At 45.1% G+C, this 27,500-nt stretch overlaps 1 protein-coding gene and 1 long non-coding RNA gene across 2 annotated transcripts in view; one reads left to right on the top strand and one right to left on the bottom strand.

Moving 5' to 3' along the window:
* The window catches only part of zbtb10 (zinc finger and BTB domain containing 10), a 33,159-nt gene extending 18,288 nt beyond the window's left edge, over positions 1–14,871 (bottom strand). The window contains 3 exon segments of the mRNA XM_042075629.1: positions 654–879; positions 881–1,645; positions 13,862–14,871. Coding sequence (XP_041931563.1) covers positions 654–879; positions 881–1,645; positions 13,862–14,587 — 1,717 coding nt within the window. The 5' untranslated portion in view covers positions 14,588–14,871.
* LOC121695154 overlaps positions 1–21,959 on the top strand; it is a 22,049-nt gene extending 90 nt beyond the window's left edge. The window contains exons 2-3 of the long non-coding RNA XR_006026038.1: positions 14,784–14,791; positions 21,798–21,959. This is a non-coding gene — a long non-coding RNA (uncharacterized LOC121695154). The remainder of the gene's footprint in view (positions 1–14,783; positions 14,792–21,797) is intronic.
* The last annotated feature ends 5,541 nt before the right edge of the window (positions 21,960–27,500 follow it).

The following is a 27,500-nucleotide window of genomic DNA, read 5'->3' as shown; positions in this document are numbered from 1 at the left end:
CGCTCTTCACTGCTCTCTGAGGACCTTTCTGTGTGTGTGTCCGTGTGTGTGTGTGTGTGTGTGTGTGTGTGTGTGTGTGTGTGTGTGTGTGTGTGTGTGTGTGTGTCCGTGTGTGTGTGTGTGTGTGTGTGTGTGTGTGTCCGTGTGTGTGTGTGTGTGTGTGTGTGTGTGTGTCCGTGTGTGTGTGTGTGTGTGTGTGTGTCCGTGTGTGTGTGTATGTAATTTAAGGTAGATTATAATAACCTGATCACTGGTTGGCTGGTACAGACCTTATGTGCTGCTGGACACATGAAACACATTTCCAGCCCTGGGAGCTGGTTGGGCAGCTCACCAATAGAACTGGTGAATCTGTGTTCTACGTACTTTATGACTGACCAATAGAAATGGTGAATCTGTGTTCTACGTACTTTATGACTGACCAATAGAACTGGTGAATCTGAGCGCGTGTACAATTCTACGTACTTTATGATCGTTGGTGACACAGCAGCACCAATAAACAAGCTTCTTCTGGACAGAAGTGGGGACAGTGCTTTAAAGGTGACCTTTATTTGAGGTTAATACACCAGTTGTACACTTTCGCTTTGTGTGTGTCTGTGTGTGTGTGTGTGTGTGTGTGTGTGTGTGTGTGTGTGTGTGTGTGTGTGTGGACCTACCGGCGTTGTCGGACAGGAAGGAGAAGTCCTCGCGTGTGTAGGAGGCGGACGGCTGGACGAACATGCCCTCGTCGAAGCCCTCCTCGGGCTCAGGTTCGGGGGGGATGTTGTAGACGAAGCGCCGCGTGGTCTGCCTCTTCCTGCGTCCACTCCCGGGCTCTGCCTTCACGCTCACGCCCGTGGCCAGCGCCGGCTCGTTCCAGACGAACACCGGGCCGCCCCCCCCCCGCCGCGCCGGTCATCTCCGCCTCCTCCGTGGACTCGGGCGTGTCCGCTCCACCCGCTGCCCCGCTGTCGTTGGCCGACACCTCGCTGGCGTCGCTCGGCTCCTCCTTCACCTGCGTGCTGGCCTTGATGGACAGCTTGGACAGGATGCTGGTGGCCCAGAAGTTGCTGGGCTTCCTGTCCGACCCCCCTCCTCCTCCTCCTCCTCCTCCGCATGTAGTTCCGTCTTTGGCCACCATGCGGCGCTTGTTGTAGTCCACCACCACGGAGTCGGGCGCCTCCTCCTTGATGCTGATGTTCAGGGCGTCCTTGATGAATGCCCGGCAGGACTGCACCACCTCGGTCATCTGCAGGTAGCTGGCCACGGACATCACCTCGATGGCATTCTGACTGGTCAGCAGGAGGTTGCCCGAGTACAGGAAGTCCAGGATGACGGAGAAGCCCTGCACGGCCACCACGTCCAGGTGCGTGACACCGGACTGCTCACCGCCGGACGCCCCGCCCCCCCCCGCAGGCCCCTCGCTACGCGTCAGGCAGTAGAGCGTCTTGAAGTAGCGGCTGCCGGCCACCAGGATGTTCTTGTGGGCGCGGAAGACCTGTCCGCTGACCACGATGTTGACATCGCACAGGATGCCGCTCTTGCGCTGCTTGTCCAGCTCCTGCAGCAGCTGGTAGCAGTAGGAGCTCTCGTCCTGCGGACGTCCCCTCCGGTAGTCCTCACCCAGGTCCACCTCGCCCTGCACCGGACTCTCCACACGCTCCGGGTCCTGGGAACGCCACAACGCGCACACACACACACACACAGCACACATACACACACACACACAGAGAGAGGGGGGGGGGGGGGGGGGGGGGGGGTTAGGGCCGTGTCCACAGGGAACGCCACAGCACACACACCATTTAACCTTTCTTTCTTTCTTTCTTTCTTTATTTATTTATTTATACAGGGACACAAATATTAAGGGTCCAGTAGAATACATACACAAACACACACCAGTGACATACAGCAGGTCTTCACTATATCACTCATAAGCATTCTATTCAGTGGTGTATAGCAGGTCTTATACATATATATATACACACACTAGGGGTGTCACGATTCTCCAAATTAGTGCTGCTGCGATTAGTCGACTTAATCGACCATGAAAATAAGTCGACGGCAATTTTTTTAGTCGAAGAGTCGTTTTACTATTGACCACCTATTTATTTTTGGTCTCCCGTCTCAAATGGCTCACTGTAATGTTATTAACTCTTGAAAAGGACGACTGTCTTTGGATGTTAAACAGGCTACTTAGACTTTGGCAGTCATGTTTTAAACCCTGCTAAGGTCGCAAGTGGAAACGCATGTAGCAAAGCTGCGTGCCTGCCTGCTTTCAGCGCGATTCATTATTAGGCAGTTAAGCGGGGAAGCTTAAGCTATTACGCTAGTCCAGACTCTGACTAATATAGTATTGTGGAAATTGCAATAAATGAAGTGAAAAGAGTGGCTCACGTTGACAACGCAACGTCGTGTCATTTATTCATTCATACAAAACAAAACGTTAAAATGAATATGTCGCTGCCTGTGATATCAACAATCAAGGTGCGCGTTATTTCCCATGTTCAATAAGTCACGATGCATTGGCTATTTTTTAGCGTTCAAGCCAACTGATAAAGTGAGGTAACCTATGTGGTAAGACGCACAAAGTGCCTGTAGCCTACTTGTTTTGAACATGCTGACATTTGCAAGTCCTCAACTCCTGTCGCCTTTCAAAGTTGGCTAGACCATCGTTTCTCAAACTTTAAAATAAAAACAAGAGCACAGACTAATACACTATCTAGCATTGTATTGTATAGTCAAATTTGCATAACATGGCTAAAAGCTATTGTGGCATAATTAAATGTCAATCATGTCAATATTCTTTCCATTTGCCTACCAGTGTATGATGCTTGCATGAGGGAAACATCCAAAAACAATGGCACCCATATAATTGCTGTTGTTTTGAGAAGTATTTATCATGCAACCATGCAAAAGCAATGAAACTATTGTAATTATATTTTACATTGGTAAAGCAGTCCTCTGTTTTCACAAACTTTTTGCACTTTAAACATTGGCTGCTTTGAAGTGCATGTATAACAATGCACATGTATAGCATAATAATAACTGTGATGTGATATAATGATAATTTGATGGGGGGTGGGTTTGTGTAGGTGCCATGATCGGCCCTCAGGTCAAAGAAGTTTGACAAACATTGAACATTGTCTGTGTCCATTGCAACACTGGCATACAAATAAAGTATATCAAAGGTCTGACATTAGATCTGATGGTAGCATTTTAAATGGGTGATTTTTTTTTTTTTACACAATGTTTTTGAACAGTTCACTTAATAAGCTTCAAACAAAAGTAGAGTGATCTATATTTTATGTTTCCCCTTCAGTTGAGTTCAAAATAAAATGGACACAACGAAATAACAAACACTTGATTTTAAAAAAAAAATTAGTCGTTTAAATTAGTCGACTAATCGAAAAATTAGTTGTTAGAAAATTAGTCGTTAGTGGCAGCACTACTCCAAATACTCCATTGGATGTAATTTTTGATTTTAAAGTCACGATTCGATTCGATTTTCAATCTTTTTTTTAATATTACTATTAATGCATCCCTTATGTTATTTACTCTTTTTGGACTTTTCCTTTTCTGTTTCCGGGGGCTTTTATTTTGAAACCGCTTTTTATTTTGAAACCGTTCCAACCGCGAGGTTGTAATGTAAACAGAACTAACATTAGGCTAAAACAGAGACGTGAACATAGTGAAATGAAACAACACAGAATGATAATTTGATTGTTTCAGCACAATCCGAAGAGACCCAAGGTTAGTGTTCATGGAATATGTACTTAACAATGTGCATTTTAAGCCTTAAAGTAACTTTGGACTGTAACTAGATCACCTTTTCACTTGCTAAGTTGAGTAGGCTAAGTTAGTTTTAATTGACGTGAATGAATGAATACTTTCACACCGGTGATTTCAAAGTAGCAAGAGGGGCTTTGATTTCGGTAGGTTGATGTGTATATTTTAACTGGCTGCAGACTAAAATTAGAGGACGCTGCAGTTCAGCACGTGCGTGTGCGTTTGTGTGTCTTGGCATACATGCAGGACGTGACATTGGGGGTGTGGCTGCATCGTCGATTTTACTTTTAAGTTCGAAGTTCGAGATTGAGATGTAATTTCGATCGATTTCGATATAAAATAATATTCCTTATATACACTATACTATATGGGACATTCCAGAATTAGAGGACATTTAGTGTGTCCCCCCCCCCCCCTGATATTTTAAATACTCAAGTCCAAAATAACATAAATGTTCACATAACCTGCGAGTGAAACTGTCATAAAGCAAAACATAATAATCTGCTGGGGAAAAGGGGTTCCTTTACATGATTAAAAACACCGATTAGTTCTGGAACACCCCTTAAAATGGGGTTTTTATCCTGTCCCCGGCTCCTGATGACCAACTTTTAAACCAAATTGAACAGCTAAAATAAGTCTTTAATATATTATCTTTTGCAGTATTTTGTGGATATGCATCTATTGTATCTGTAAAAAAGAATTTCTTTGATTATAACATATTTTGAATACCATCTATTGTGCCAAGAAGTTGTGTCCCCGAATGTGCATGCAACCCTGTTACCAATACCATTTTTGCCTGGCTGATGAAGGGTTAAAATATTATGTCATATTACAAACAAGAAATTACATCATCCAATCATTTTCAAAAAACACTCTTGCAATTTTAATATATTTTCAAACTTTTCGGGATAATTGAGTATGTAAAGCTTAACCACGCAACCCTGTTACTCATGTTTTAAGATTAATGTTGAATAATTAAAATTTTTATTTTCTGTATTTGTATAACCACATTGGTCCTTGACCTTGGTAAAATTTCCCAGCTAGCTTCTGTTCATAAGGTAGATGCTATATTAGCATTAATTCGCAACCCTGTTACTCGGAACCCTGTTACTCTAATTAAAGTAACGGTTAAGTAAAGATTAAGTAAAGGTTATTATCATAGTTATCAGGGTATTTTTTGTTAACTATGATATATTTATATATTTATAAATAAATTTATTTGTATAATTAAACATTATTTACATATTTTAAATAAATTGCCAGAATTTCTTCTGTTAGTACAGCGTCATTGCAGCATAGCGTGCCACAATTCATGTTGAGATTCAATTACAGCTGAAAATAAACAAATTTTGGTTAGATATTTGTGATTATTTGCAATAGATAGGCCTAATATCAGAATTTCTAATGGATTTCTACAGATTTATGATGTTATGACTCAATTTGCAACCCTGTTACAAAAACATTTTTGTTAAAATAAGGATAAATAATGTTTTTTTTGCCATCACACAAAAAATGACATCTATAGTCCTTAGAACAGCTTATGATTATATGCACAATGTATCTGAGTATATTTGAGAATATATACTGGAATTATTAAAAAAACTGTATGTCACTGTTCAAATTGAAGATAATTAAGCCTTTGATAGTTAGTCGAATTAACATATATAATATATATTAACAGTCTTACCTAACTATTCAGTGTAAAATGACTCCCTTTATTGAATGAAAAAGGATTTACTGAAAAATATTTACAAAATATACTTTTTTTCATGCTATTTTGTATTTGTAACAGGGTTGCGTACAAAGCAAATAAAACATATGAGGTGGAAAAAGTACCGTTGATGCCTGAGCTTGACAAATCAACGTCACTTACCAAGGCACTCGCAATTTTGTCCAAACACCGCAACTTTTTCGCAAATTTGACCAATCATCGTAGTTTCACCGTGAAATGTCACCTACCGCAACAGTCCCTCGCGCAGAATATTGAACCAGATGGCACACTTACTTCTGCGCCTTCTGCATATGACACCAAAGACTGCCCTAACGTGTTCGTTCCTCTGCAGTTTTGATGACAATAAATAGAAGGCTAACATTAATGACCTGCTTACTTGCATCTCTCAACCTGGTGTTGCTAACCTACCTAGCCTATGAAAGTAAGTTAATTAAGGCCTACTTGGTTTACTGACATTTGAGTAAGCTATGCAACCCATTGGCAAACGTTTACCTGGATATGTCCTTTTAGCTTATGTCATATTTGCTAGCTTGTGGGCTTAGTTTGAGTAGTGCTACCAAAATAATAGAAATTAATAAAATTGCAAGACATTTACCTCTTCTATGATCCAAGAATGATTTCATTCGAGTTGTTTTTTTAACATTTATTTTAACTAATGACATAGAAGACATTCCCAATTGCATCCACATATGGTAATGCACTATGCAAAAAGTGATTTACACTCGTAGCCGAACACAGTGAGATGCAAGCCTTCCAATCCACTCAGAAATGTAATTAGGCTACTCTCACGTCCTTAAAGTGGCAGGCAGTCAATTAGACGTACACCACCAATGTAATGACATTAAACAGAAGTGTAGTCAAATAGTTTAAATCAATATGAAATTACTAGATACTTACTTGGCTATTAGTAATTATGCAGGCCACAGACTATGAATTATTAAAAAGATATGAACTTAATATGAATTACAAAATATATGAATGTATTGAAACATATGACATGATGCCATCTCTTTAGGTGACTGTCTTTTTTGGACAGTTCTACGAAAGGTTATACTGCTTTGTGAATTACCTCAGTCAACGCATTTTCTCAAATAAAGTAGGCCTACTTTGATTTTCTGCAATCCTTACTGTTTACCTTTGATTATCCTTTTTTAATAAGCATCAAGATTATCAGTGTGATTTTGGTCTTACTAACCTTAATTGCCCTAAATAAAAAAAAGCAACTATTTTTGCAATTTTCACTTCCTCCCGCAATTTCTCCACAAGAAACAGCTAAAAACACCGCAACTTCCATCCAGGCATTTTAGGTCGCAACAGTCTCAAAAAAACTCACAAAATCCTGGAGGGACTGATTTTCTACCTATCCCTTACTGCCACTGGGGGGGAAAAAAAAAAAAAAAAAAAAAAAAAACAAATCCCTACCGACCCATGGCCTCAACTGACAACCAACAGGAACCAACCCTTTTTTTTTATGCCCAATAATAGCAGAGATGGCACAACACTTTGCAAGCTGTATAGCGCTCCTTCCAGCCATGTTTCTGGGCTGTGTCCACAGCAAACTCTCTCACACACACACAGAGGTATGCACTCGTGTACACACACACACACACACACACACACACACACGTGCGCACACACACACGCAGGTATGCACACGTACACACACACACACACACACGTGCGCACGCACACACATAAACACACACACACGCAGGTATGCATGCACACACACACACACACACACACACACACAGAGTGTTAGGGTCGTGTCAACAGCAAACACACACACACAGAGAGGTTTAAAACCGAGTCTAAAGCAAACACACACACACACACACACACACACACACACACACACACACACACACACACACACACACACAGGTAAGGCCCCCGTCCACTGTAAACACAAAGGATGGGATCTGATGACAGCAGCTCTGAGCGGAGAACCGGTTAAGCAGGTTAATGAGGTGCCACACTGTGGGACCAGGCTTTCCAGCGAAACCCACCACTCACACACACACACACTCACACACACACACGCACACGCACGCGCACGCGCACACGCACACGCACACGCACAGTGAGAGAAGTGGCTGGAGGCACCGCTACTACTTCCTCCTCACAGAAGGGTAAAGCACACACACACACACACACACACACACACACACACACACACAAGTAGGACCGGCTGGTACCTAGTGCATTAGTGTGTGTGTGTGTGTGCGTGAGAGTGTGTGCGCGTGCGCGTGTATTTCTGACTCACATTTTTTTTTGAATTGCAAAGCAGATGTCCTAATCCACTGTAATTTATATAGCTCTGGCTTCAGCATATCCACTCTGCCTCCCCCCACTAACACACACACACACACACACACACACACACACACACACACACACACTCCATCCCCCTCCACAAGCTCTTCCACACAGCTGGGTTTTTGCTCCAGCAACTCAGATTAAATCCATTTCTCAGGGGTGGAGGCTGTCCCCCCCCCCCCCACACACACACTACTGCTGGAACTGCTGTGGGATGGGGTTATCCCCCCCCCCCCCCCCCACCCCACACACTACTGCTGGAACTGCTGTGGGATGGGGTTATTCCCCCCCCCCCCCCCCCACCCCACACACACACTACTGCTGGAACTGCTGTGGGATGGGGTTATCCCCACCCCCCCCCCCCCCACACACACACACACACACACACACACACACACAGGGGGGCACGCACTGCTGGAGTAGGGATGGGTTTATTACCAGCCTCTTGGACTGGCTAAGCGGAGGCTGATGTACACACACACACACACACACACACACACGAGGATGTGGAATGGGGTTATTGCGCGCTCCAGCTCTTAGGGCCTGGTGAGGCACAGGCATGGCAGAGAGTGGGCAGGCGGGCAGTGCAGGCCATTACCCCTCACACACACACTCACACACACACACACTCACACCACTCTTTAGCCCTCACACACACACACACACACTCACACACACACACACACACCACTCTTTAGCCCTCACAATGCCAGCTCTCTCCCCAGGGATCAGCCCCACTGCTGCTTTGTGTAGACGACTCTGCTTTTGTGCTGCACTACTCAAAGGCCCTAAATTACACACACACACACACACACACACCACTCTGTACCCGCAGTCACACACACACACCACTCTGTACCCGCAGTCACACACACACACCACTCTGTACAGTCTCTCACACACACACACACCACTCTGTACCCGCAGTCACACACACACACACACACACACACACACACACCGCAGTCTCACACACCTTTTTCACATCCCCATGTGCACTTCTGCACTTCGTCACTATATTGTCTGAGGGAACATGCCGAGACAAATTATTACATCACAGAGAAACACCAATCTAAATGGCTCACATCACAAAGAAAGAGCGTTCTACATTCTCAACTGTGCCTGTCACAATGACACATCATAAATTCCTTACATCACAAAGGAGCAACAGCTAGCGGTTATCGGCAAGCGTGTTGAAAGAGATTTGAAACATTTAAGAATTAGCCTTAAATGACAACTCCCGTCTAAAGTATAAACTTTTGTTGATGACCAAAACGACGTTGACTATTAGTGCAGTCAGTGCATTACCTAAGTTCGGTCTCCACCATCTTGCTAGAAGAAGTCGATTATCGAATGTTGCACTAACTACTCTCAATGTTGATATCAAAGTATTTTTAAAAAAAAACCTTTCTTACACCTACAAATAAAAATCATGTCTATAAATGATGAATGCATGACCCTCTCCTTAGTATCACAGTTCTGGATTGATATTTTGATGATAGCCTTGTCAGTGGCTTAAAATAGCGGTTTACTTTGACGTAGCAAACTTGCCCCGTGGCAATCTATATAATATAATATAATGCTAATTACGCATGCGAGATGTGAGAGAGTGTGTGTGCGTGTGTGAGTGGTGAGGGGCATGCGAGATGCGAGAGTGTGTGTGTGTGTGTGTGAGAGTGTGTGTGAGGGGCATGCAAGATGCGAGAGAGAGTGCGTGTGTGTGTGTGAGCGATGAGGGGCATGTGAGATGTTTTGGGGAGATAAATAAGCACTGTTTGTTTTGGCCAACCGGCAGTTTCAGTGTCTACCGAAGCCTTTTGTTTTTCACAGGAACACTTGTGGTGGGGTGTTTTCAGTGTTTGGTGCCGTTCACCAGCTCTGTGTCTGTGTCTGTGTGTGTCTGTGTGTGTGTGTGTGTGTGTGTGTGTGTGTGTATGTGTGTGACAAAGACAATTCCATACAGGTCCAGGATCAGAGGTCTCTCCTGTTCGCACTCTCTCACACACAGACACACACACACACACTCACACACAGACACGCTCATCCTTTCTCCAGATGTGCCACGTGTAAGTACTGCAGCACAGATGCCGTTGAGAACCCCTCCACTCCGCCCGCCCGCCCGCACACACACACACACACACACACACACACACACACACACACACACACACACACACACACAGACACAGACACAGACACAGACACAGACACACACACACACACACACTTGTCAGGGTATCCAAATGAGTGTGTGGTGACGGGACACTCTGACGTGGCTCTTTTTATTTTTCCCCTAAAATCTATGTGGGTCTGGAGAATAAATCTGTGTGTGTGTGTACGTGGTTGTGTGTGTGTACGTGGTTGTGTGTGTGTGTGTGTGTGTGTGTGTGTGTGTGTGTGTGTGTGTGTGTGTGTGTGTGTGTGTGTGTGTACGCACGCGCGCGCGTGCGTGTGTGTGTGTACGCGCGCGCGCGTGCGTGTGTGTGTGTACGTGCGCGCGCGCGCGCGTGTGTGTGTGTGTGTGTACGCGCGCGCGCGTGTGTGTGTATGTACGCGCGTGTGTGTGTGTACGCGCGCGTGTGTGTGTGTACGCGCGTGTGTGTGTGTACGCGCGTGTGTGTGTGTGTGTGTGTGTGTGTGTACGTGCGCGTGTGTGCGCGTGTGTGTGTGTGTGTACGTGCGCGCGCGTGTGTGTGTACGTGCGTGTGTGTGTGTGTGTGTGTGTGTGTGTGTGCGCGCGTGCGTGCGTGTGTGCGTGTGTGTGTACGTGCGCGCGCGTGTGTGTGTACGTGCGTGTGTGTGTGTGTGTGTGTGTGTGTGTGTGTGTGTGTGTGTGTGTGTGTGTGTGTGTACATGTGTGTGTGTACATGTGTGTGTGTGCACGTGTATTCAAGTCGAGAGGAATGAGATTGTGTATAGGGCCTGAGACTCTGCCGTGTCATTGCTTACATTAGAAGAATTAAAATATAAAACTTCCACAGATGGCTAGGTTTATTCCCTTGCATCTGTTTGATTTAGAGGCCAAATCATCTGACGTATAAACAATAGATTGTCTTGAGTCTGAAGCCTCTCAGACTCTCTCCCTGTCCCTCCCTCCCTCTCTCTCTCTCTCTCTCTCTCTCTCTCTCTCTCTCACACACACACACACACACAGTTCCAGTTCCACACTGAACCGAAAGTCACAGGTGCAGCCAGGATAGAGAACCAGGTCATTTGACCGTGTGTGTGTGTGTGAGAGAGAGAGAGAGAGAGTGTGTGTATGTGTGTGTGTGTAACCACTAGTGTTCCACTTCTGCAGCTCCTACCATACAAGCTTTCATTCCTCCTCTGTGGGTGCTATGACTACAAGCTTCCTTGTGAACCAGTCAACAACACACACACTCACACACACTCACACTCTCAACACACACACACACACACACACACACACTCACACAGGGAGGATCCACTCAGAGAATGCTGCCTGCAGCATGGGTACACTTTAGGGCCGAAACAGAAACAGGGTGACCGCCATTGTCCCCAGACAACAGCCACGGCACTTGTGTTCCGTGTGTGTGTGTGTGTGTGTGTGTGTACCCCTCCCTGTCCCTCCCCACCCCACCCCACCCCATTCCTTTCCCAGATGCACAAACAATGCAGCAGTGTGCTGGCCTGAGGTGTGGGAAGACTACGCCAGCCTCCAGGCCCTGCAAACAATACGCACAGCTCGCTGATGGAGGATTCCTCCCTGCCTCTTCTCTCTCTCGTGTGTGTGTGTGTGTGTGTGTGTGTGTGTGTGTGTGTGTGTGTGTGTGTGTGTCTGCTTGTCTCTTTCCTTAACACTCTCCAAACCCTACAATGACTGCATGTGTAAGCTGTGTGTGTGTGTGTGTGTGTGTGTGTGTGTGTTGCAATCTCTCTCTAAAGTCCGTTGTGCCTGTGTATCTCCCCCTCTCAGACAGCAGCACTACAGTGACTTGGGTTCAGTTGTGGAGGGTGTGTGTGTGTGTATAATGTGTGTGTGTGTGTGTGTGGAGTGACCACAGGCTCTCCAGTGTTCCGGCTCCCCTGGTAACCCCCTCTCTCCTTGTCCGTCTAATTGAGTTAGGCCCTCAGCACAGCTGTGGAGGCCAGAACAGCTTCCTTAGCGTAGCGTAGCTTAGCGCGCTACATCAACAGCGCGCATCTTCCCCTTCGGCTGAGGTCTGATTGATCAAACCGCATCCACGAGGAAGAAAAGAAACTGAGGCCAAATGTGTTTGTGTCATGTCGCCTAATGTGGCTGAACACGAATAAACAATGAGAAGTGTGCTTCTCTCGTTCAACTTGCACGATGATGATGATCTTGCCTTTCAGGACGCTGGCTTAAACCTCACAAAACAAAGAGCATAATGTTGTTGTCCAAAGCCTAAAATGGCATCTTAACGACCTTGTTGCTAAGGAGGAGCCGTAATCCCCACCCAGCGCTTTCGCTCCTAATTAGAGATGGGGGCGGCGAGTGTGTGTGTGTGTGCGGGGGTGGGGGGGGAGGGGGGGAGCGTTCTAAGTCACTCTTATTAAAGTGATCTGTTTTATTTGCCTCAACTGGCCAATTTAAAAGGATTGCACTGATCACACTGATGGGAGTCCTGTCCAACCACAACAGGCCTGTGGTCAGCATGCCAGGACTCCTCCTACATACAAACCCAAACAGATGGATAGATACATCTCCTACATATTCTTTATGTACTTTATGTACCAAACCCAACTGCATATATTATATATAATAATGTTATTAATGTTATTATTTTATATATAAATAAAACATTTTATTATTTTATTATGCTGAGCTTCCCCCAACACCACACCAGGTGTCCTGAATCTAATGAGAGGCCTGTATGTGCCTTTACAAAATTCAGCTGTATTGATCTCCAATTCTGGAGCCGACCTAAGAGTTACAGGTCACGGTGTCACGTGATGCATGGGTTTTAAATCCCCCCTGGTCGTATGCACTCCACTGCACGTAGCGCCCGCGCGGACAACGCGGGCGTCTTAATGAGTGGAAGGTGATTTACACCAGCCTAACGTAGCCGGTGACATTCTGCCATGTATGGATTTTGGGGAGTCATCTAGCACAATGGCTCTAATGTAGCTGCCCTTCAGGGTAGACGGAAAGGTGGAGGAGGTCACTTTTCAAAGCGGAGGGGGTTGGGGATGGGTTGGGTCGGGGTGCGGCTCCCCAATGACTTTAGGGTCAAGCCCATGCCATTGTGTGACCTCTGGCAATCAAGTTAGTTGCCACAGCAACTGGCTTGGGTTGATAATTGCGGTCCGATATGGAATACGCCGCGGGAGAACAATAGTGGCTATTGATGATGAGCCATGTTTAATTGGTCACACATTACACTAATATGATGTTGGATGTCAGGTGACGCTTCCTAGCCTGTCAAAAGGCAATGCAACATTGGTTACCGCCGTTTATGAATCTTTTCCGTGCCAAACACACTATTTGCATTAACACACATCACTGCTAGAATATAATGACATCTACGTTTCTACAGTGGTTGACAAGCCGGTGGCGACTTCAAACCAACAGCTAATCGAGTTACCCTAAGTGCGCTAGCGGTGGTACATTAATGACAAGTAACGCTGACGATAAGCTAACATTGACGTAGCCCAACTTTTAAGTCAACAAAACAAGCAAACATTCTCACTACCCACGAGTATTGTGAATTTTAATGGACAGTGAAGAGGCTGTCCAAATGTAGGGTCCATGAAAATCTAACATAGCTTACTATCAGTGAGAGCTAACCAACGTAACGTTATGCTAACTAAACTCACAACCAAGCTATCCATAGCTTCCTAGGTTAGGATGACGGCTAACGTTAGCTGGCTAGCTGTGGCAGGCTACCTTAGCCTATCGTTACCATTTTGCCTGCTAGCTATCCGAAGAACCAATTCAGTCTAAAATATAAGACATTTTTTGTCCATTTAAGTAAAAAATCCCCATACCGTGTCCACAACAACCACTTTGCAAAAACTTATGCCACTTTGTTGACAGTTACACAGAGCCCCCAAAGATCCCCATACCTGTTTTGTCGGGTCATTCCGCCTGTGTTCCGAGGACAGGTGATGTCTCAGCAGCAAGGCCCGCTTGTAATTCCGACTGCCTTTGACCAGCTCATCGCTGTTGTTAGTGGCAATGTTGTGACACCAGGAACAGGACATAAGTCCAGTCTCTTGGCAGAATTTTAGCCATGGAAATTCCTGTAACCAGGAGCCTTGAAATAGCGAGTGTTTCTGGAGTAGCGTTTGCGGTCTCATTTCTACCCAAGGTTTCCTGACACCCGTTTCCTCCGTATCTCCCCTGCTCCCGGCTTCGCCTTTATCGTCCTCAGATCCCGTGGCACCGGTCCCTAAGCCAGTACGATCCTCCGTGTTCAGGCCGTTCCCCTGTGTCCAAATGCCACCTTCCCTAGACCCGTCTTCTCCGACCGTCACTGTCGTCCAGCCGACCCGGTCTTCTCCACCGTCCCCACCTAGCGAGTTGCCCCCTTCCGGGTCCTCTTCTTCCTCCGCCTCTGGTTCTGTGCTATCACCGACGGACCCCCCACCCTCTACTTTCCCAAGCGATGGTCCTTTTGCCCCCAGAACCCTATCCTCGTCTTGATCTGGCCTGTTCCCGTTCAAATGTCGGTCCTGACAAGCCTGGGCCTCCCAGCTGTTACTGTTGCTGCCTCCGCTGCCACTGGGACCGGTCGCGGCTAATCCACCTCCTCGGAAAGCCAGCGACCTGCGGTTTCTCTCTCCGGACATTTTCTTAATAAATTACAATCTACAGTGTCTTAACAAAATTCTTTCCGGCTAATTAGAAATCCCTACAGTCTATTGATGGTTGCAACGAAGTATTTAGAATTTTGTAAAATCGTTGTTTTTCCGCTTTGGCCTCCTTGCGAGAGTATGTAGGTTATGCGGAAATAAATAAGGGTTTTAAACGCATAATGAATTTCAGGGTTCTATGTGCGTCCGCGCAGGCCCCGCAGAGGTCGAATGGCAACGACTTTCCCCACAATGCATCTCGGCCAGAGTAAGGGGGGTCGTGGGGGCTCGCCTAAAGGAAGATGGGGAGGGGGGTGACGCGGACAGCAAGGGGTCTTTTGTGGCGACTGCACCCTTGTACCGCCTGCTTTTCACCTTTGAAACTGCTCGCCTTTAACAAATAAATCACCCTCTGTCTTTCATACCCCCTACTTTGCGGAGTTAGGGCACTCCGAATTACACACGAAGGCGCGTGTCGCCCGTGTTATGGTAATGAATGGCTGCGCACGGGCAAAGTAAAGCAAGCTATCGCAAGCAGAAACAAGCATTTGATCATTTATTTTCAAAAACATAACGTTGCCTTATTTAAAGTGTAATGATTATTGTTCAATATATGTATTATTTATTTTTAAGGATAGTTAAAAAGACCAGGAGTTATTGGATAATAGCATTCTCATGATGATATAGATCTATGTATGTAGACCAATACCTTACCAAAGGTCTAAGATATTGTTCCAATTTACATAATCATGATTAGGCTACTAAAAAGATAATGCATGTTTTACTTCGCCTGCTCTCCATATTTTGTCCAGTAGGTGGCGCTCTTTATCTCGCACTCATCACGGATGTAAATGGAATTGTCAATACCGTGGATGTCGGTGTCTAGTTTCCAATTGTAGCCTGTAAACAGGGAGGATCATACCGTCAGGCCACTAATAGTCGGGGTGTTAAGTCCTGCTAGTGTCATGTCTAAATCCACAGAAGGCAATTGAGATGCCAGGGTGCTCAGTATCCAGGGTGACTAATGGTTTGTTCTATAATGATAGTCTATGTATGGGCGGCCCATACATACTTTATACAAGATTTTGGAATAACTATATAAACAATATACAATATAAATATAAACTAGGCCTGCATTGTTTATCGAATGTTTGTAAGTTAAAATACTTGCTACTTGAAAACCGATATTTTCCAAATTCCATTATTCCAATAGCCTATTGCACACTTATGCATTAGTCTAGTATACTCGCACCCATAAATACATCAGGCTAATAAACTCTATATTGTATGTAAGAAGAAAACACAGAATTAACGTAATAATCTGTTAAAAGACACGCACTTCATATGGAACTTTAGAGAGACTAGGGAGAACAAAGTAGACTATAAAATAGAAGAGAACCAGGCGTCAACAGAACCACGTGCTTCTTTCTGTTTACATTTTTACGTGCCGTGCGCAGTGACGACACACGGGACCCCACCCCACTTCAGAGCAGCCTGGCAGCGTGTACGAGAGCCCGAGATTGCTGGAGAGAGCTGAGAGAGGACCTGCAGTCTGGAGCTAGACACAAGTGAGAAGAAACAGAGTCAACGTCAAATCGAAGATGGAGGACGCCGATCAAGGTAACCGAGCCCATTTCTCGTGCAGATTGTGCATTAGGAAATCCTGAAACTGCTTCGGCTTTGCCTCTCGGAAAAGTTAGGTTAGCTAGTTAGCTTCCGGCCAATTGGCTGTAGATGTCAACAGCTGCTCCCTGTGCGTGCAGTGTACCATCATGATGATGATCGAATCCGAAAGTCTAACATTTCAACTGTAACGCTCAGTGATTCAGCATCCTTTTCTTTTTTCATGTCACTAGTGGCTTTCAGGAAGTTTGGATTCGAATAGCCTGATTGCCACGCCAAAATCTGTGGATTGTGAGTCTAGTGCTTCTAACAAGTTTCTTTTTTACTTTTGGGCATTGTAACTGAATGGATGCTAGAAGTCACATGCTATGTATGTTGTTTAATCTTCATCGAATGACACTGTGTTGCGTCAGCTGTTCATCACGTTAGATGAATGTCACGTTTCCTGTAGCATAGTCGCGAGCTATTGAGGCATGTAGCATATGTTTCAGACAGTGTTGTGAAGTTGCTTCTATTTTGAAATAACACGGCGACTTTTAAAGAAATGTTTTGTTTTCAAAATAAGTTGCTGCACTGCCTTTTATGTCACATCAAAAGACTTGCCAACATTGTTCCTCATCCTTTGAGTACTTCCTCTCATTATGGGCCCCATGCGCTGTGCTCCGCATCAGGATCTGTCCTTAAAGAATCATGTCGTCGCCCTCAGTGTGTGTTTAACAGGTTGCATAGATCTGGGATACTTTGGTGAGGATCGGTACTTATGTCTGGAATCGCCCGTTTGTAGATAAAGAGTGTCAGGTCAGACAGTCCTGACTCTGTGACCCTTGGCTTCCTGAAGTGTGTGTGTGTGTGTGTGAGGCAAATAAGATTGGAAACACACATCTTTGTGCGGAAATTCACGGACCAACACACTCTCCCTCATACACACACCACTGAGTCTAGTGCAACTCGACCCAATAGCTGAATTGGCCAACACACACACACACACACTTTTAGTCTCTCTCACACATACAGTATGTAACAGAGGTCTTAATTCGTCCGCCACTCACGGCCCGCAAAAACCCGCCACCTCAACATATACCGGCATGGGAGTCAAACACTCCAACCACTGAGCGCGCACACACACACACACACACACACACACACACACTTTTAGTCTCTCTCACACACACATACACACACACAGACACCACTGAGATTAGTGCAACTGGACCTAATAGCTGAATTCTTTTCTCTGCACATTCACTCCCCCACATACTTTTACACTTCTACACTTTTACGCTCTCTCTCTCTCTCTCCCTCTCCCTCTCCCTCTCTCTATCTCTCTCTCTCCCTCTCTCCCTCTCCCTCTCCCTCTCTATCTCTCTCTCTCCCTCTCTCTCTCTCTTTCTCTCTATTTATCTATCACTCACTCACTCACTCTGTGCCATGTGTGGACACACACACACACACACACAGCTATACACACTTTCTCTCTCTGTCACAAATATGTTATATGTATTACTCTATCAGATATATTAGATATAGTTTCAAAGTCTGGGTACACAAAAAATATACTCACACACACACACACTCACTCACACACATACACACACACTTCCATCGTTCTTACAGAACTGCCATCTGCTGACTGCTCATTTTGTTCACCCACAGTTTCCTGCATCTGGCTCTCTCACACACACACACACACACACACACACACACACACAAATCTGTTCAACTTGTAGTGCTAATGCTCAAACATCCACCTGTTAGAGTGGAAGTGGAGTTGAAGAGTGAAGAGTAGAATGCACACACACACATACACAACTCACACACACACACACACACACACACACACACAAATCTGTTCAACTTGTAGTGCTAATGCTCAAACATCCACCTGTTAGAGTGGAAGTGGAGTTGAAGAGTGAAGAGTAGAATGCACACACACACATACACAACTCACACACACACACACACACAGAGTCTACCTCTAGAGTAGAATGCACACACACACATACACAACTCACACACACACACACACACAACTCACACACACACACACACACACACACACACACACACACACACACACACACACACACACACACACACAGAGTCTACCTCTAGAGTAGAATGCATTCACCTCCATATTTGAGCCCAGACTGATTTCACACTCTGACATTGGTGCTGGGTCTGAGCTCTCTCTCATTCTCCATCTCTCTCTCTCTCTCTCTCTCTCTCTCTCTCTCTCTCTCTCTCTCTCTCTCTCTCTCTCTCTCTCTCTCTCTCTCTCTCTCTCTCTCATTCTCTCTCTCCCTCTCTCTCTCTCTCTCTCATTCTCTCTCTCATTCTCTCTCTCCCTCTCTCTCTCTCTCCCTCTCTCTCTCTCTCCCTCTCTCTCTCATTCTCTCTCTCTCTCTCTCCCTCTCTCTCTCCCCCCCCTCTCTCTCTCTCCCCCCCCCTCTCTCTCATTCTCCTTCTCTCTCTTTCTCTCCCCACCCCTCTCTATCCCCCTCTTCCTCTCACCTGCTCTCTCTCTCTTTCCCTCTCTCATCTGTCCCTCAATAGCTCCTCCTCCTCCTGTGGGCCCTCAGGCGTTGATATGTGACCACAGGCCGTCGTTTAGCAATGCTCCTGCCCTCCCACCACCCAAAGCCACACGTTCACACACTGTGTTGCAAGACTCCGGCCGCAACAGCAGTTTTCAAAGCGCTGCTCCCAGTGTCGTGCCGTGTTGCTGTCTGTCTGTGTAATTAGGAACAGCACCCAGGCAGCCCTAGAGTGCGTAGCCACATGAAGCAAATCTCTGTGTCAGAAAGATCTCCATCAACAGCTCGGAGTCCTCACTGTGGACAGATTCCGCAGGTAGAAGGGAAGGTTGTTCTTCTAGTGCTGTCATGGCAACAAAGGAACATTTTGAGTCATGTATAGCAGCAGGCTCAGGTAGAGAGAGAGAGGGAGAGAGAAAGAGAGAGAGAGAAGCCATTGTGAATCAACCATAGTTATATCACATTCATCAGGAGAGAGAGAGAGAAAGGGAGGTGGAGAGGGAGAGAGAGAAAGGGAGGTGAAGAGAGAGAGAGGCCATTGTGAATCAGCCATGGTTATATCACATCAGTGGAGCGGTTTCACATAACGCTGGTGAAACTGGACTCAGGGCAGGTAACAGAGACAAACCGAAGAAGAGGATCATCCCGGGGGGGGGCTTCAGGTCAGACGGTGCTAGGACAGCGGCCGTAAACACCTTTGTGTCTCTGGCGAGTCCGAGTGCCCTGCCCTGGTGCCCTGGTTTGTTGGTTCAGCGCGCAGCAAAGAATGCTCACAGCGCTCAGAGCACCGTGGCAACAACAGAGAGGAGTGTCTGCGCGTGCGTGTGTGCATCTGGAGCTGCTATAGAGTAGAGTATAGAGTAGGGTATAGAGTAGTAGAGTAGGGTATAGAGTAGGGTATAGAGTAGGCTAATGAGTAGAGTATAGAGTAGAATATAGAGTAGGGTATAGAGTAGAGTATAGAGTAGGGTATAGAGTAGAGTAGGCTAATGAGTAGGGTATAGAGTAGAGTAGTAGAGTAGGGTATAGAGTAGTAGAGTAGGGTATAGAGTAGGGTATAGAGTAGGGTATAGAGTAGGCTAATGAGTAGAGTATAGAGTAGAATATAGAGTAGGGTATAGAGTAGAGTAGTAGAGTAGGGTATAGAGTAGTAGAGTAGGGTATAGAGTAGGGTATAGAGTAGGGTATAGAGTAGGCTAATGAGTAGAGTATAGAGTAGAATATAGAGTAGGGTATAGAGTAGAGTATAGAGTAGGGTATAGAGTAGAGTAGGCTAATGAGTAGGGTATAGAGTAGAGTAGTAGAGTAGGGTGTAGAGTAGGGTATAGAGTAGGGTATAGAGTAGGGTATAGAGTAGAGTAGAGTATAGAGTAGAGTAGGGTATAGAGTAGAGTAGAGTATAGAGTAGGGTATAGAGTAGGGTATAGAGTAGAGTAGGATATAGAGTAGAGTAGGGTATAGAGTAGAGTAGGGTATAGAGTAGAGTATAGAGTAGGGTATAGAGTAGGGTATAGAGTAGGGTAGGGTATAGAGTAGAGTATAGAGTAGGGTATAGAGTAGGCTAATGAGTAGGGTATAGAGTAGGGTATAGAGTAGGGTATAGAGTAGGCTAATGAGTAGAGTATAGAGTAGGGTATGCTAATGAGTAGGGTATAGAGTAGGGTATAGAGTAGGGTATAGAGTAGGGTATAGAGTAGGCTAATGAGTAGGGTATAGAGTAGAGTAGGGTATAGAGTAGGGTAGGGTATAGAGTAGGGTATAGAGTAGGGTATAGGGTATAGAGTAGGCTAATGAGTAGGGTATAGAGTAGAGTAGGGTATAGAGTAGAGTAGGGTATAGAGTAGAGTAGGGTATAGAGTAGAGTAGGGTAATGAGTAGGGTATAGAGTAGAGTAGGGTATAGAGTAGAGTAGGGTAATGAGTAGGGTAATGAGTAGAGTAGGGTATAGAGTAGAGTAGGGTAATGAGTAGGGTAATGAGTAGGGTATAGAGTAGGCTAATGAGTAGGGTATAGAGTAGAGTAGGGTATAGAGTAGAGTAGGGTATAGAGTAGGGTATAGAGTAGGCTATAGAGTAGGGTATAGAGTAGAGTATAGAGTAGAGTAGGGTATAGAGTAGAGTAGGGTATAGAGTAGGGTATAGAGTAGGGTATAGAGTAGAGTAGGGTATAGAGTAGAGTATAGAGTAGGCTAATGAGTAGGGTATAGAGTAGGGTATAGAGTAGGCTAATGAGTAGAGTATAGAGTAGGGTATGCTAATGAGTAGGGTATAGAGTAGGGTATAGAGTAGAGTAGAGTATAGAGTAGAGTAGAGTATAGAGTAGAGTAGGGTATAGAGTAGAGTAGGGTAATGAGTAGGGTAATGAGTAGGGTAATGAGTAGGGTATAGAGTAGGGTATAGAGTAGAGTAGGGTATAGAGTAGGCTAATGAGTAGGGTATAGAGTAGGGTATAGAGTAGAGTAGGGTATAGAGTAGAGTAGGCTAATGAGTAGGAGTAGGCTATAGATTAGGGTATAGAGTAGGCTAATGAGTAGGGTATAGATTAGGGTATAGAGTAGGCTATAGAGTGCTATAGGGTGTGTGTGCTTGTGTGTGTACTGTGTGTGTGCTGTGTGTGTGTTGGTCTGTGTGCTGGTCTGTGCTGTGTGTGTGCTGGTCTGTGCTGGTCTGTGTGCTGTCTGTGTGTTGTCTGTGTGTTGGTCTGTGTGCTGGTCTGTGTGTGTGTTGGTCACTGTGCTGTTGGTCTGTGTGTTGTTGCGTGTGAGTGCAGTAGTGTGTGTGTGGGGGGGTGGGGGTGGGTGATTGGCGTGAGGGCCAGTGGCTGATTGATTGTGGTTATTAGATTACACAGAGGCATACAGGCTGGAGAGCCAAGGCCTCTCTTCAGAGGAAGCCCCACCCCCACCCTAAGCACTCGTTCTCCTTTGACTATGCACGGTGCACCAATACTACAAAAGCATCGCAATACCCTGAAATTAGAAACGTCACAATACCTAGTTTTTATTAGTTTCGATATATACTTTTAAGAATGACAGTCGGTCCTTCTCGTAGCCCAGCCATCACCAAATGGCGGGCCGCGGTCCGAGTCCGGACGTGACGTGATCCTATCCGGACCCAGACCATAATAGCCTAATTTAGATTTTCACGTAAGATTTCAAAGCTGCGCTAAATGTTTCGTTGGTTAGGATAACAGCATTTACTTCAGGAGCTTCAGGAACCATCATTTCGCTTGCTGCTACTCAGCCAGTGAAATCTGTGAATTCTGATAAAGTCGAGTCAGTGAGTAAAGTAGCCTACTATGGGGAAGAGACTGATAGCCTGAATCGAGCGAGGAGAGGAGACGGGACGAGAAACAATCAGATGGATATCTAAGTTAACGATAAGTAAGTTGTTTTCAAATCATCGATTGCTCAAAGAGGAGAAAGCTAGACAGCGAGAACAGAGCTTTATATAACGATACGGGGGCAATACCACGCAAAACTGTCACGTCCGTAACGCCAACTAAATATGGATGTGGCAGTTTTGCGCGGAATTGCCCTGGACCTCTTCTATATATTCTGAGACAGGCGATTTTAAGCGCCAATTTAAAGCACCTCGACTAGACAAAGCATATATTTTGAGCAAGCATAGGGTAGGCTAGGCCCATTCAACAGTGAACTGAGAGCACAGAATATTTTACGATTTAAGAAGGCAATATGATTGATCCACCACAATCTAGTTAAGCCTACATGCATTCACTGCCCAACAACGTGATATTCCTGGGTTTCCAGGATTTCGGGTCAACATAAAAAAAACTAAAAAAATTAAATTAAACTTGCTGATTAATGGGTTCAAGGAACCAGCTGTGGAATATCCATCCTTGTCTCAGCTCAAATTTTATTTGAAGTGCACGTTAAGATCTTAAAAATAGCCAAGGCTACTCAGTTTTTCTCCCCAATTAGGCTACTCTTATCTTGCCTTATTTTTCCTCATTTCCAATGTTGCCTTTTAGGCTACTTATTTTGTTTCACATTAAACATTAGGCCTAGGCCTACAATCTTCTATTTCTTGAATTTCCCTCTTGAGGATCAATAAAGTATCTATCTATCTATCTATATATCTATCTATCTATCTATCTATCTACAACTAGGCTCCATCCATCCATCCTAATATTATACATGGCCTACATATACATAGCCTAAACACGCACGTTAAACATTATGATGCTCCGGACCTTTGCTTGAGGAAATTTACCGGAACTGGACCTCGCCAGAGACTTTCTAATGTGGAGACACAGCACTCAAAAAATACTCCATAGAAATGCATGGGGCTAGTTTGTCACGCCAATATGGCCGTTGTCTACACATATCCCACCCCTTCCTCGGCAAAACGTCGACATGTGAATACATTGAGCCAATCATGTGGTGTGATGTGAATACATTGAGCCAATCATATGGTGTGTTGTGAAGACATCGTGCCAATCATGTGTTGTGATCTCGCCGCTGGAGCAGATTGGTGTCGTGTCGCGTTGGTATATGGCCGCCGAGTGGAGGGACTTGCCTAAAAGGACTTTGACCTCGCTGAAGATTAATTGAATACCCCTGTCGTAGCCTATGTGTCTTTTCTCCTCACATACACACGCAGCTTTTAACCTGCAGCTGTCATGTGATAAGTAGCGAGACATGGCTGCTAGTTTAAGTGATGCTGTGGCCGAACAGCACCAAATGATAGTAGGCTAATGTTAATGCTAATGCTAAAGTTGATTTGCTGACTTGCACCTCTCAAGGTTGTGTTGCTAACCTACCTAGGCTATGGAATTTAGTTAATTTAGGCCTACTGTTGGATTTAAGGCAAGACAAGGCAAGGCAGATTTATTTATCTAGCGCATTTCATACAATAAGAGCATTTCAATGTGCTTTTACAGATGCTAAGGAACAGTTTATCAGAAAAAGATAAAAAGTTAAAGCAAGATGAAGAATAAAATATAAATAGAAGAACAAATGCTGGGTAGAAAACAAGGGTAAAAGATAAATAGTCAAATAAAGGATAAAAAGAAGATAAAATCCAAAAGATTAGAAATAAATAGTCAAATTCAAGATAAAACAAACAATAATAAAAATAAATAAATAAATAACTTTTTAAAATTGAGTAATATGCATCATTAAAAAGCTTTGTCTTAAGTCTGTTTTTAAAAACAGAAACCGTTAGAGCATCTTTAATTTCATAAGGTTGTCTGTTCCAAAGTTTAGCTGCATACACACTAAAAGCTGCTTCACCACATTTGGTTTTAGTGGTGGGCTCCATTTAAAGTTGTTTGTTTTGTGACCCGAGTGGTTTATTTGGGATATACTGTTTAAACAGGTCGTGTATGTAATTTGGGCCAATGCCATTAAATGCTTTAAAAACAAGAAGTAATACTTTAAAATCAATTCTGTAACTGACATTTCCGAAATAAGCTACACAACCGATTGGCAAACTTTTACATCTGGAGAGAGTTCCTTCTAACTATCCAGTTAGCTCACATGTCATGTCTATCATTAATGTAGTGATTACCAAAATTAACCAAATTAACATGGCAAGACTCTTCTATGATCCCAGAAAGATTTTCTTCGACTTGTTAGTTTTTTGAACATTTATTTTATCTAATGACATATCCTCGCCATACTTTTTTGTGGGGTCACCAGACAAAAAGTTTAAGAACCACTGCTCTAGGACAAAGCTTCTGAAAACAGCTTGGCATTCAATGAGTTAAGTCACATCCACCACAAATAGGAATAATTGCTTATTAAAGGCCCATTAAGTCACATCCACTACAAACTATTCACAGGAATAATTGCTTATGAAAGGTGCTCTAAGCGATGTTGGGTAACGTCACTTCTGACAAACAGACCAGAGAGCTCCTCCCCCTTCCCTTCTGTGCAATTGAAACTCTCCTAAATGTGCACATCGTTGGTGATTGGCTGAAAGAGTTTATGTTTTTACCGACCAAGTTTAATCGACCTCGCTAGCGCACTCAACATGCTACCGCACTCAACTTGCTACCGCACAGCACTCGCTAGCGCACTTGCCATCCGAGGTGCTGCATGTTGCAGGCTTGGACAGCGCGGTCAACACAACGCAGGTTACATTGACTTATCACCAATTATGTGGCAGTGCACTCAAGCCTTTAAAACACAGCTTTGGTTTTCATTCACTGTGTGTGTGTGTGTGCGTGTGTGTGTGTGCGTGCGTGTGTGTGTGTGTGTGTGTGTGTGGAGGGCCGAGTGAAGACTGCACAGATGGTTATTATCTGTGTACCAGGTGAGCTATTTTTAGTGCAGGTTTTCCATGAGGCTGTGAGGTGTGTGTGTGTGTGTGTGTGTGTGTGTGTGTGTGTGTGTGTGTGGCCAGTAAAGCTCTGGGGTTGGCCCACAGGCTGCCATGAGAGGTGTGTGTGTGTGTGTGTGTGTGTGTGTGTGTGTGTGTGTGTGTGTGTGTGTGTGTGTGTGTGTGTGTGTGGCCAGTAAAGCTCTGGGGTTGGCCCACAGGCTGCCATGAGAGGTGTGCTGCTGCTGACCACCGTCAGATCTCACACCGGGGCCAACTTGAATGAGATGAGCTAGATAGACAAATTCCAGCCAATGAAATGTCCCGGCCGCTCACTCACGATCACTTGACCCGGCCGTTCACTCACGATCAGTCCAGGGTGGTGGCCGGTCCCATGATTCTTGTTTTTGACGCAGTCATGTGACACAACGTGTCTGGAATCATCTCCTAATTGATTAGATGCTGCGTCTTATTACCCACTTAGAAGCCCTCTTCACCTCCTCTCTCTCCATCTCCCTCTCCCTCTCTCTCTCTCTCTGTCCCTCTCTCTCTCCCTCCCTCTCTGTCCCTCTCGCTCCCTCTCCCTCTCTCTCTCTCTCTCTCTCTCTCTCCCTCTCTCCCTCCCTCTCTCGCGCTCTCTCTCTCCTTCTCTTTTCTTGTTTATTTCAGCCTTTTGCAGCTTTAGTTGTTTTTCATGTCATAGCGAGGTTAAATCTGAGGCATACTGTCCCACATTTAGCATTACGGACAAATGGAACTTTCAAAGAAAAGTGAGGATTCCCAGAGGATTCCCAGGAATGAATACCCCCCACCCCTCCCTTCTCTGTCTCTCTCTCTCTCTCTTTCTTTCTTTCTTTCTTTCTCTCTATCTCAGATTTTAAATTAAGATGTAAAAAAGCTTTATTGGCATGATGATAATAATAAATATTATTATACCTTGGACTTATATAGCGCCTTTCATGGTACCCAAGGTCGCTTTACAACACATGGATGGGGGGGACCTCACTAGTAACCACCAATGTGTAGCACCCACCTGGGTGATGCACGGCAGCCATTATGCACCAGAACGCTCACCACACACCAGCTTGAGGTGGAGCATGAGGGAGTGAATGAGCCAATCACACGGGGGGATGATTAGGAATTTAGCCAGGACACCGGGGAACCCCCTACTCTTTACGATAAGTGCCATAGGATCTTTAATGACCACAGTGAGTCAGGACCTCGGTTTAACGTCTCATCCGAAGGACGGCATCTCCTACAGTGCACAGTACAGTGTCCCCGTCACAGCCTGTGGCATTGGGATCGATCTTTTTTTTTTTGTGCCACCTACTGGCCACCCACCAACACCACTTCCAGCAGCAACCTAGTTTTCCCAGGAGGTCTCCCATCCAAGTACTAACCAGGCCCACACCTGCTTAGCTTCAGTAATTCAGCTAAGACAAGGTATCCATTGGTCTGGCTGCTGGATGATGTAGTGGTAATAATAATAAAACATAAGTATATTAATATTAGTAACAATATAAGTAGTGGTAATACTAATCATAACACATTATATGTATGGTATATGATGATGGTACTTAAAAGGACATTCCATGAAATAGCAAAAAAATAGTAATAAATAATAGTATGCAGCATGTGTGACATCATCATCCTCTAATGCTGATGACCAATCATCTTATAATGCTGATGACCAATCATCATCCTCTAATGCTGATGACCAATCATCATCCTCTAATGCTGATGACATCATCATGTTCTAATGTATCCTTATGCTGTAAGGGGAAGTGTCCAAACACAAGCTCATATCATGTTTCAATCAAGACTTTACACAAGCTATTTTTATTGTTTTAATATTGAACTATTCCACAAATAAAGCTGTGAAAAAAATGTAGGCACAGTGCGTACAGGATTACGGCTGGCGGCGCCAATGTGACCACCAGATGTGTGTGTGTGTGTGTGATCTCCATTTCCTCTTGGTGCCACTTCCCTGAGCCCTGGACAGGAAGTGGCCTGGCGGTGGACTTGGGCCCGCAGCGCATCAGCTGGCCATCGCAGGGGTCGGTCACATGGTCCACCGCTGCCACCCGATTGGCTGAAACAGGAAGTGCACACAGGAATCTTAGGAGCAGTCTCCACGGTTACAAGAGCTGTGCTCATGTGATTCACAGTAGCAACCTGAACACGCCCAAAGTGACCAGATGAGTCACAGTAGCAGCCTGAACATGCCCAGAATGGCCATGTGACTCCGAGCGCCGGCCTGAACGTGCTCATCGGGTCATTAGGTGGACCTGGCAGGCCGGGCGAGTCAGACATAAACAAGTCCGGCCTGTCCGTTTACTCGTTATACTATGGAACAGCATACCTCTGCACACTCCTACTCCCCTCCTTTGTGTGTGTGTGTGTGTGTGGTGAAATTAAGGCTGTGTGTTCTGGCAGAGGTGTGTGTGTGTGTTTGTGTATGGTGAAATA

The sequence above is a fragment of the Alosa sapidissima genome, chromosome 21, assembly GCF_018492685.1.
Source record: "Alosa sapidissima isolate fAloSap1 chromosome 21, fAloSap1.pri, whole genome shotgun sequence".
In the NCBI taxonomy this organism is placed as follows: domain Eukaryota; kingdom Metazoa; phylum Chordata; class Actinopteri; order Clupeiformes; family Clupeidae; genus Alosa; species Alosa sapidissima.
This window is presented reverse-complemented; position numbering and strand designations above follow the sequence as displayed.